This window comes from Megascapheus bottae, chromosome 15 (assembly GCF_031878675.1).
Source record: "Megascapheus bottae isolate mThoBot1 chromosome 15, mThoBot2.hap1, whole genome shotgun sequence".
Taxonomy (NCBI): domain Eukaryota; kingdom Metazoa; phylum Chordata; class Mammalia; order Rodentia; family Geomyidae; genus Megascapheus; species Megascapheus bottae.
In genome coordinates, this window is record NC_143523.1 from 7253478 (window position 1) to 7265791 (window position 12314).

At 37.4% G+C, this 12314-nt stretch overlaps 1 protein-coding gene across 16 annotated transcripts in view; it reads right to left on the reverse strand.

The window, feature by feature from the left end:
- Positions 1-3457: 3457 nt before the first annotated feature.
- The window catches only part of Plekha1 (pleckstrin homology domain containing A1), a 61072-nt gene continuing 52215 nt past the window's right edge, over positions 3458-12314 (reverse strand). For 6 of the 16 annotated variants that reach the window (XM_090345695.1, XM_090345690.1, XM_090345692.1 and 3 more), the window contains exons 9-12: positions 12154-12218; positions 11412-11475; positions 8803-8913; positions 3458-6223 (exon numbers count right to left, since the gene is read on the reverse strand). In XM_090345695.1, coding sequence (XP_090201821.1) covers positions 5909-6223; positions 8803-8913; positions 11412-11475; positions 12154-12218 — 555 coding nt within the window. In that variant the 3' untranslated portion in view covers positions 3458-5908. Of the gene's footprint in view, positions 6224-7538; positions 7688-8802; positions 8914-11411; positions 11476-12153; positions 12219-12314 lie in introns of those variants that run through there. The other 10 variants (XM_090345701.1, XM_090345698.1, XM_090345699.1 and 7 more) reach the window with 10 other exon arrangements.

Here is a 12314-nt window from a genome sequence, read left to right on the forward strand (position 1 = left end):
GAACAACTGGAAGCCAGGGTAGAGGTGATATTGTCCAAAAAGAACTGTAACTCCTCTGTACATCAGTTATATAACAATTAAAAAACTAACCTCAGATTTTCAATTCATGTCTTTATGTTTGGAAAATATTATTAACCACTTTAAAATGGATAACTTATTGTGATTCCCTACAATAAGGAATGTAGCAAACAGAAACACAAACTCACCTCCATAAGTCTACTTTCAATCATGTTCTATATATGTCAAACCCTTCCAAAAAAAGCAAGTTGCAAGTTCTGGAATTGTTGGTATACAAAATCTGGTATTAAGCCATTAGATCTTTGTTGATTTTAAGCTATCGTTCCTTTTTTTTTTTTTTTTGGCCAGTCCTGGGCTTGAGCTCAGGGCCCGAGCATTGTCCTTGGACTTTCTCAAGGCTAGAGCTCTACCACTTGAGCCTCAGCCCCACTTCCGGCATTTTTTCTATGTATGTGGTACTGAGGAATTGAACCTGGGTCGTCGTGCATTCGAGGCAAGCATTCTACCACTAGGCCAAACTCCCGACCCCTATCATTACATTTTTATATAAATATTTCCTATCTCATCACCAATATTTTTTATTTGTTGCTGTTGATTTTACTTATTTATTTTTTTGCCAGTCCTAGGCTTGACTCAGGACCTGAGCACTGCCCTTGGGTTTTCTCAAACTTAGAGCTCAACCAATCTGACCACAGTACCACTTCTAGCATTTTTCTATGTATGTGATACCAAGGAATCTTCGTGCATGCTAGGCAAGCACTCTACCACTAGGCCAAACTCCCAGCCCCTGTTGATGTTTTTGAGATAGGATTTCACTATGGTCTTTAACTCTTGAGATCAAGTGATCTTGGCTCAGCCTCTGGAGTAGCCAGAACTCTTAAGTACATATCATCACACTCAACTTTTGATAATCATTTTGACTACCACAGAAATAAAATAACTGAACTGTACCAAAAAGTAGTTGGAAAGCTGGGAAAGGACTCTACTTTTGTGACAGCAAAAAAAAAACTTGAGGATTTCCCTTCTTAGTTTTCCTTAAAGTGAAAACATTTTAGTGTGTATGTGCATACGTGCATGTGTGTGTGCGCACACACACCAATCCTGAGGCTTGAACTCAGAGCCCTGGCACTATTCCTGAGTGTTTTTTTTTTCTTTTTCGTTTTTGCTCAAGGCTCTAGCACTCTACCATTTCAGCCACAGCTCCACTTCCAGCTTTTTGCTAATTGGAGATAAAGACTCATGGACTTTCCAGCCTAAGCTAGCTTCAAACTGTAATCCTCAGATTTCAGCTTCCTGAGTAGCTAGGACTATAGGTTCATGCTATCACTCCCTGGTTAATAAAATTTACCAGGAAAGAGTCTGTTTTATTCAATTCTGTCATTTTTACATCATTTGTAGAAAGTGATGTTCCAAACCTTAAAACAGCACCAGGACAAACAGACACAGACACAGACACACACACACTCAAGAGAAATGCTGACCCAAACCTCAGGGTCCTTGTGTTCCACTGCAGGAGCAGTAAAGGCAAACAGTACATACTAGGCAGTTAGGCTGTTGTTTCATGGGTAGACTTTCACAATTTGTTAGAGTGAACTGAGACTCAACAGTCAGCAATGAAGTATTTCAGAGCAATTGAGGGAAAATGAGTAGAACACAACTGAATGTGGCTTGGAGGTAGGGAGGAGTGCCAATGGGACATCTGGTACACCTAGCCAGGTAGACCTCGCCAACGTCAAAGTAAAATTCCCAGTGGTATTCTCAAGTACAGTGAGAAGCTAACAGTCCAGCCTTGTTGCTAACTTACCCCAAACCCTCTTCCTTGCTATGGATCTTCTATTTCTTTCAGCTAGTAATGATAATAAGCAATGTTCACCAACTTTTGTGAAAAATCAACAAATTGCCCTGAGCAATGGCTGACAGAAGAAAGTGGTACCAGGAACTCAACAGAACCTGAACAGGTAAGAGACACTGGTCACAAAGTATTTCTTGGCTTCATTTCAGAGAACAGGTAAGAAGACAGATGGAAAAGTAGCAAGAGTTAATTCACAGTTAACTAGCCAAGGGGCAAAACACATCTAAACTCATTAAAGTGTCTCTGTAAAAAGAATATTCCAGACTTTCAATGGAATGATTCGAATTTAAAAGTGTAAGTACAAAGTTCAATAGTTTATTATCAGTGCTCTGTCCTTGAAGAGGTATTTTGAGCTTTACTTGGATTCTAACAATGGGTTAAATCTGGCCAGAGTTAACCACAAAAGGCAAAATGAGCAGAGAAGTCTTGGGGGGAACTGGGCAAAAGCACACATTCCAGTACTGGGAATTGAACACTAGGCCTTCGGCTCTCTGTCCATTTTTTCCATGCATGGCAGGTGAGTCACACCTTCAGTCTCAGCTTTTTGTTACTTAATTGGAGACAAGTCTCAAATTTGTCTGCCTGGGCTGGCTTCAAATCTGGATTCTCAGACCTCACTCAGCCTCCTGTGTAGCCAGAATTATAGATATGAGCCATGAGCACCCAGCTTGGATGTGGAGTCTAACTGGTGTACCTCAACAGTCCAGCTGGAGATCTAGTGCTTTCTGCATTGAGCAGATTAGATTCTGCCTCTCGCCCACCAATAACCAAGCACAAAGAAAGCAAGCCAGACAACTGAAACATGCTTCATGGGTAACACCTTTAATTCTGCTTCTGAGAACATGGTGTTTTATTGTGTTTTTGTTGTTGTTGTTGTTGTTGTTGTTTGTTCTTGTTTTTTTCTTTTTTGGTCAGTTGTGGGACTTAAGACTCTGGGCCTGGGCACTGTCCCTGAACTCTTCAGCTCAACGCTACTGCCTTACCCCTGGGGCCACAGCGGCACTTCCGGTTTTCTAATAGTTAACTGGAGATAAAGAGTTTCATGGTCTTTAGTGCCCCAGGGTGGCTTTGAACCTAAATCCTCAGATCTCAGCCTCCTGAGTATCTAGGATTACAGGCATGAGCCACCATGCCCAGCAGAACATGAGTTTTAACTGGCAATGTAAATAAAGTTTATTTTTTTTAAGAAAAGAATATTCCTGTATAATTTACATGAAAATGCCTTTGGGAGATGGGAGTGTGGCCTAATGGTAGGGCATGAAGCCCTGGGTTTGATTCCTAGGTACCACATACACAAAAAAGGCCAGAAGTGGTGCTGTGGCTCAAGTGGTAATGCATTAGCCTTGAGAAAGCCCAAGGACAAGGACAGTGCTCAGGCTCTGAGTTCAAGCTTCAGAATTGGCAAAAAAAAAAAAATTTAAGGAAATGCCTTTAAAGCATATACTCAGATTGCAATTTCCTATTCTTTTGAAGATTACCAAATAATTACCACCATTCAGTCTGTAAATTCAAGTCAGTTAAGCAAAAATATTCTGTCTTTATTCCACTGTTTTTTTCACACAGAGGCCAGATGAAATGAGAAGTAAGTCAGAAGGAATTCGGAGCAGTTTATTCTCAAGTCATTACAGTGTTCAACCAGTTTGACACGTACAGGTAACAGCGGTAACTGTGAACAGCAGGATGTGCGCATTCCCACTGGGAAAAAAGACATGTTAAACACACAGGAAAAATGCAGCACATAATAAGGGATGTCAGATTTTGTGACATTTCAGATGTGACATATTTACAAAAAAAGTGTGTTTTAAAATAATTAAATAATTTCCATAGTTATAAAAAGAATTGAGATAAATAGTAAGAGACCCTGACAATCACAAGAACATTTTCCTATGCTATTAAGGGAAGTTCTATCTAAAAAGTTTCAAAATAGAGCTAGTATTTTGCCACAATGAAATATATCAAATGACCAATACCAAAATTTGCTAGGATGGCATGCAATGTGAAAGCCAAAGAAAATGCCATGAGGTTCTTAGGTACTGCAAAGGGTCTACACAAGATTTCTTAGGTGTGTTCATGAAAAAGGAACTTTCAGCTGGGTCTGGTGGCTCACGCCTGTAATCCTAGGTACTCAGGAGGCTGAGATCTGAGGATCACTGTTCAAAGCCAGCACAGGCACTAAAGACCATGAGATATTCTTATCTCTAATTAACCTAAAAAACAGGAAGTAGCACTGAGGCTCAAGGGTAGGGTGGTAGCCTTGAGCTGAAAAGCTCAGGGAAGCACCCAGGCCCAGAGTTCAAGCCCCACGATGACTGACCACCGAAGGAAAAAAAAAAAGGAACTTTCAAAAGAGCCATTACAATGGCTATGTCAGCAGAAAAAGTGGTAACTACCTAAACCTTTTCACTCTACCCTTTCAAACGAAGGTGCAATAGAGAAAAATCTAAATATAGCTTAAAAAAGTGGCTTATTAATAAAAATTGGGTGGGAATTCTTAGGCATTTGGACTTTTAAACTGAGATACTATGTAATTCTATTAAAATATATCTTATAACCTCTGGACCCTATCTACCATTGTAGTAGCAAATTCTTCTCTTAGACAAGAAATCATCTTAGAAAATAAAAAGAAATGGAAGTGGCGCTGTGGCTCAAAGTGGTAGAACTCTAGCCTTGAGTCCAAAAGCTCAGGCCAGAGCCCAGGCCCTGAGTTCAAGCTCCACGACCAACAGAAAGAAAGAAAAACGAAAAGAAACTGGTGATATGCATGAATTCAAAATAAAACAGTACTGTAAAATGGTAAAATATCATAAAAATAGCAGCATGTAAAATTCAAGACTTCTTTTCTTAAAGCAAATATTGAAGATGGAACCACAAAATGGTACTTGCTCAAACTGGTCTATCATTCAACTCCTGAAACTAAGAATCTTTAGAGGTGCTAATATTTATGATATCCCCAAGATTAAATGTATACTCAAATTTGTTTTTTAAAAGAACATATTGCACAGGTAGTAGAATACCAGCATTCTGGTATAATCTAACATAAAATGCTATCTTAATTAAAACATTAAACTATTCTACTGAAAATTAATTTTATCTCAATGTTTAAAGCCAATCATAGAGGACTTTTGAGCATATTCTTAGACAAGATGAAAAAACACAGGCACTTGAATATAGGTTATTAATGACAGAAAAGTAGAGGCCACACCATCTCATAACTAAGGGCAGTTATGACCTTACATATAAACTTGAGGTCTTTCACTGATTCAAATATCAAAATAAAAACTATATACAAAACCTTGATAAGAAAATCAGATCTCCAAACATTTCTGACTAAGTAATTTTCACTGAATAAAGCACTGACAGTTCTGCGTCCTAACTAAGCTTTTCAAACAAGTATCTCAGATACAGTTGCTTGAATATTAATTTTCCCCTCTTCTATAACCCACCATTCTTACCCCACATCCTATCCTCTATGAAAACCTAGGGCTCGCCTTGAGATCCAGAATATCCAAAATGTATCACTTCTAAACAAGTCCACCCAACAGCATACATTTGGCAGCACCACAGATTCCATGGGTTTAGAAATCTTAGTCTGGCGATATTCCATTTGATAATAGTAACCAATAAGAAAAATAATGAACATTTAATAGGAAGTCATAGTAGCATTTTTAAATGACCAAAGTAATTAGTAAGCATTTTTAATGTTTTAAGTTGTTAAAATATTTAAACTGTCCAAGTCACTAGGAAAAAAAAATACCACGTATATACCTTTTTACCACCCAAGTGAGAACACACACAGCCTCGAGACAACTGATATTCAAACGATTAGGTGTTTTTCTCTCTTTCTTACAGAAATGGCATTCTGTTTGGCCACTCCCTCAATTCTTGGTTTGCTAGCATATAGAGGATACATCTAGGAGGCAGTACAATATGAGCTCTAACCCATCTCACTATTGATCATCTTTGGCTACAGCCTCATGAAAGGACACTGAAGGACTGGGATGCAGAGGGCCGGGGGCCGGGGGCCCAGAGGCCTTTATCTTACACGTCGCTCACGGGAAGGCTTGCATCGTCCAAGTCCACTGGGTCGTGATCACGTTCCTGAGGGCCATTTTTACTTTGATGTTTGAGCAGAGCTTGCTCAGTCACTTTGGGAGCTGGTTCTCTTGAAGAGACAGTCTGGACCTTGAAGTTCCCTGGTTTGACCTTGGCAAGAGATTCATAAAATCCTCGCTTCTCCATGGTAAAGCTTGAGACCAGAGAGTGGCTGCGACAGGCTGAGGGATGTGAGGTGGTTGCTGCTGTGCCGGCAGGACGGGGAGCGTGCTTGGATTCTGAAGGACAGCTGGAATGCTCCTAGAAAGAGTAGCAGTGGTCAAATACAGTCAATCATTAATAATAAAGTTAATAATTCAGTGTGAGACTTGATTCTCTGAAAAACACACACATACACACACATTCAAGGCAGAAGCATGAACCATGCAGCATAAATGTGCCAAGCTCTTTCCAAAGCAATGAATTTTTAGAGGTGAGTTCAAAGCAATGACAGCCAACAACCATTTCCATTAAGAAGCTAGTTCTGTCACCAAAGCTGAATTCAGTAGCTTGTGATCCTTTAAGATAGCCTCTTGGAAAACAGTATTCCAATTGTAACCAAACTGTGTTTAAAAAGTAGGCTACCAGTTTCACTCTTTTATCTGAGTATATTCTCAACTGGCAATGGGAATTGAATTGATGTACTTTATAAAGATAAGAATAAAATGAATAAATGGGTTTTTTTTTTTTTTTGGTAGCACTAAGGTTTGAACTCAATGCCTCACAGTCAGGCTGTAACTTTACCATTTGAGCCACACCTTCAGTCCTGGTTTTTACTGGTTACTTTCAAGATAGGTTCTTTTGAACTTTTCTGTCCAGGCTGTCTTCAAACATTGCATTAATAAGCAAGAATCAAGATTTTTCAGACAACATTTTGTCTAGCAGTGTGACAAAACATAGTTTTTGCTTTCCTAAATTTCACTGCAGTCAAAAGTAGCAAAGGCCTTTTGCTTTTTAGTTCATCATTTACTTAGTTGTACACATGTGGTATACTCACAGGTGTAAGATTTTTAAAGGTAATGGTACAATTCAGTCTTTACTTTTGTGAAGTAATATCAGTTGTGAATATTCTGGTATACTTCTAACTAGATCAAATCTGAAGATACTATTAAATATGATCATTCTACATGCACTGCAGAATGCAGCTCCTAGCAGAGTATGTTGAGCTATGATACTAGTAGCTTTGAAAACAAAGTGCTAGCAAACACTATTGAAAGTCTTATTACATGGCTAAATTTCACTACAGATTTAAAATGCCATGCAAAATATAACAATGTACAGCCTACACAATGGATCTGCATGCACAGGTCTGCATGTAATTTCCTTAGATCGCATGTATTTCCTTAAAGTAAGGTGCATTTAAAATGTTATCTAAAATATCTCAAAATATAACAAAACTGAAACAATTGCAGCAATTTGGTCAATTAATTTTTAGAAGCTATTTTAATGTCTCTTTCCATTAGTAAAGTTGTTTCTCTTTAATTTTATATTCAACTTGAGGTCTCTAGTGAAGTAGTTTGTTAGTGTTGACAAAGTCTGTAATGACAACTGTGAAAGGCAGTTCGGTTAACTCAACTTTCTAAGGTCAGTTGTCAGTAGTAAGTAAGTCCGAGCCCTCTACTAAGAAGGCACGTTTGCGTGAGCGCCCACATACGTGCTGCATTCACCAGTTCTTGATGTATACCTCTGTATACAAGGGTTCGACAGCCTTCTGGCCTGCCGCATCTGGAACACAGTGCAAAGCTACGATTAGAGTTAACCTATACTCAGGAGAGGGAGGAAGAGAGAAAGTTCCGCTGATAGTCATAGCTAGTCCAATTTGCCCCACCACAAAGCACAAAACACAAACACCCTTCTCCACCTCTTCCTCTTCCCAACAGACAGTTTTTGCAGAGAATCTCATGCTTGACTACTGAAAAAAGTCATGTGAAATATATGTAGTTACAAAATTAACACCTAGAAAGGTGCCTTTTTAGATACCCCAAGAGATTTAAAGGAGAATTAAGAAATGAGAAAACAATTAAGAAATGAGGAAACTACTATCTACAGATGGTACTATGGAGAAAAGACAGTATTATCCTGGAAAACCTACAATGTGTGGAATAATTAGCATATACAGTGAGTCTAGATAATAAGAGCTATCATATTACATATTAGACCACTTTTGATGGTGATACCATATATTTTCATTTTTCAGCTGGATTTATATTTTTAGTTCAAAGATGAGTGGCTAAAGTATTCCAAAGCAAAACCTAATACTGTCTATAAACTTCAACACAACAAATAGAAAGTATTTTCTGACTTTTTCTAAATAGAACATTTCATTTCAATTTTACATTCACAAAGATAGTGACTACTTTTCAGAAGCAAATTTTTATATTAACATATTAGAATAAAACCATGAAATAGAAAATACTAAACACACAAATCTGCACTGAAGGCTCCTGCTTGGTCAGTAATCTTATGGCACTATTAAGCCAAATAAAAGGAAATGGAAAGTCACAAACGTGTAACACTAGAATTGAAGTTGCCTTACAAATTAGGCCACATACCACACTAAGTGTCAAACTACTCAGGAGTAAGAATTGCTAAAACAAAGCAAGGAAACGTTTATTCCTTAGTTGCCCTGCTTGTGCATTTAACAAAATACAGTGCACACAAAGTTATGTATACAAAACACTACAAGGTAGCATTAAATTAGAAATGCATTATTTTTTTGCAAGTCCAATTTGTATGAAAGTCAACATGCAAATATATCTCAACAAAGGAAGAAAAGAGGGATTAAGGGTCAGAGGAAAGGAAAACAAATCAACAGGATGGAGGACCCCCAGGAGTCTCACCCCAGAGAGCAGGAAACCTACAGAAGAGGCTGATCTGCCAGGTCCCCGCTGTGCTACAATGGCACCAGAGATAGCTTTAATCCAACTGTGCATCTCTTCAGGGCTATCAGCCTAAAGGAAAGAAATTTCATTCAGTCAGTATTTCCTCAAAACTATCTTGCACTTCTATAAATCCAATGTATTTATTTTGGTAACATACTGTTACCTAGGGCAATGGCATACAAACAATGTTTTAGAAGTATTTTAAACCACATTTTTCTTGGTAAATTACTATACCAAGGCACAAGTTTGGCACTTAATATTTTAGTATCAAAAAGTGTTAATAGCCGGGTGTGGTGGCTCACACCTGTAATCCTAGCTACTCAGGAGGCTGAGAATTGAGGATCAAGGTTCAACGCCAGCTTAGGCATTAAAGACCTTGAGACTCTTATCTCTAAGTAATCTCTAGAAAATGGGAAGTGGGGCTGTGGCTCCACAGGGAGGGCAGCAGCCTTGAACTGAAGAGCTCAAGGACAGTGTCCAGGCCCAGAGTGCAAGCCCCATGACCCCACCCTACTCACACACACAAAGTGTTAATAATGCATACTTCTGGGGGAAAAAATGAGAGAAGACAGCCATTCTTTGTTGTGTCGACTACATCATTGTCTGACTCAACTACAAGAACATATATGTATGCGTATATGTATATACCACATTATATATTTAAACTATCATTGAAAGTCAAACATTTTGACATATTATTTTTCTTGAAATTATTTCCAATAGTACCCTGAACTATTAAAGAACTATTGATGGTCATATACCAAAGAATCGTATTTTCCAAAAAAGGGCAGGCTTCCAACATGAATTTAAAATTTTATTATAAAATTAATCTAAGTTAAACAAGGGCCTAAAAGAGTGCCAGTATGACTTCTTGCTTCAGGGTACTAGTATCTAAAAGTTAAAAAATGCTAGATACAGAATGCTTTTAAACCAGTGATATGGGAACAAAGACATTTTAAAGAAAAGATTTAAAGAAAGCAAAAGACAAAATACTTTCCTTTACTAATAGAAGCACAATTTTAAAAGACAATCTGACAAAATTAAAATTTCATGTTGATGGGTAAAAATCTGCCTAGAAATTATCCTGTAAAAAAAAATCAGGGGGCCGGGAGTTTGGCCTAGTGGTTAAAGTGCTTGCCTAGCATGCATGAAGACCCGGGTTCGATTCCTCGGCACCACATACATAGAAAAAAGCTGGAAGTGGTGCTGAGGCTCAAGTGGTAGAGCTCTAGCCTTGAGAAAGACCAAGGACAGTGCTCAGGCCCTGAGCTTAAGCCCAGGACTGGTAAAAAAAAAAAAAAAAAAAAAAAATCAGGCATATTTTTGTCCAAAATACATTGCATATCATAGAAGATATAGGAAAATGATATAAATGAATGATTCAGTCACAGAATATGGAAAAACAGTTTACTTGTAAAACATCCATACAATGATGGTTTCCAGGCAATTTTTAATATATGGGAAAAAGATAATATGCAAAATAGTATTTAACTCTACAGCGAGTATCACCTCACTTGTTATAAGAAAGCAGGAAATGCTGGTTCGGAGTGGCTCATGTCTGTAATCCCAGCTACTCAGGAGTCTGAGAGCTGAGAATCTCAGAAGCTAACCTCGACAAGAAAGACTCTTATTGCCAATAAACTATTCAGAAAAGGCTGGTGCTGTAGTACAAGTGGTAGAGCACTGGCCTTGAGCAAAAAAGCTCATGCAAGGCACAGAGACTCTAAGTTCAAGCTCTAGGAAAGGCAAACAAACAAATAACAACAAAATCAGGGAATAAAAAAAGGTTTTCTAAACATGGAATTGTGTTCTGAACTACCATTTTTCTTAATTTCTCTGTAATAATAACTTCTTGAAACCATCAACTGCAGTTTAAAAAAATATTCTATTTAAATAATTCAGTGTGGTAAACAAAAAGTACATTTTAGATTTAAACATAGAAGCCTACTAACAGAAAAACTGTTAACATCTACTGCTTATTTTGATTGTGGGTATTTGAGCCTCTCTTTTTATAAAATAACCAAAAATGGTATCATGGAAAAATAAAGTTCTAAAACCTGTCAAGGAATCAATCTTACACTTAAAACCTGAGTTAAAATACCATTTCCTTTCCTCCTATACCATTTAGTTCCATTTCACTTATCATCATAAATAACCCATTCCTGAGCATATAACCTACCAATAATTCTTTACACAGTGGTCTTTAAGTTTATGAAATATAGTTATGCCTTTTTTCTTTTTTTTTTTCTGATGGTGGGACTTGAACTCTGGGACTGGGCTTAGTCCTTGAGCTGAGTAGCTCAAGGCTACTACACTAACCCTTGAGCCACAGCACCACTTCCTGTTTTCTGGTGATTAATTGGAGATAAGAGTCTCAGGATTTTAGTGCCTGGGCTGGCTTTCAACCACGATCCTGAGATCTCAGCCTCCTGAGTAACTAGGATTATAGGCATGCCCAGCTAGTTACACCTTTAATGTCAAAAGCAACATGCTTTATTTACATTTATTTCACCTCTAAAGTTGTAGATTCCTTATGAAAAGATCTACAGTCCCCAATTAAGTCTTACCTGAACATAGAAAGTTCGAGATGTTGTTACAATTTCAAACAAGTTGTCCCTCATCATTATATCACTGTTGAAAAAAAAAATTATCCAATTGCACTTAAATAGCAGTTGTTTATTGTGTTCTTTCTTTCACTTGTTTACTGAGTGCCAAGTTATGAATCATGTAAAACACTGACTTAATTCAGCAAAAACCCAATTACCTCCCTTTTTTTTGTATTAAAATGTATAATATTATATTGTTAGATGGTTTTAGAAAAGGTTCATAAGGCAACTTTAAGTCCAAAGCTTCTAAATGTGAATAATCTAGTTCATTCATCTTTTCTTTCTTTCTTTCTTTTGCCTGAGAAGAGGATTTGAACTCTTGATCTGACACTTTTGCTAACTGGCTGATACTCTTCCACCTAAGCCATGCCTCTAACTTCTTTTAATTTTATTAACTTTTATCTAATTTATTTTTTTATAATGCTCTATTTTGAAACATTTTTATTCACAAAAATTAATACAAGTTTGCCAAATCTGATAGGGTCATTATATTAAATTTTTCCTTTCCATTACTGAGTTTTGTTTTCATATAAATACTTGAATAAGGGTTTTAAAAGTTCTAACCTAACTCAACTATGAGGAACTAAAGATAACACTAAAACTAAAAGGGAAAATGAAAGCTACAGTAAGTACATGAATGAAATTAAGACATGATTCTATATTAATATAAGCATGCCAACGTACAGTCTGAGTAGTTCCTTACCTTTGCTTGCATTCCTGGACTTTATGAACCTCTTTAAGTGGTATTACTCGGAGAGGTTCCTTTTCCTGGTCAAAAAAAAAAAAGCAGATTCAGGACTTATTCTTGAATTCTTTTCAAGGATTAGTTGCCCTATCTGGAGCTGCATTTGTCTTTCTTGAAGT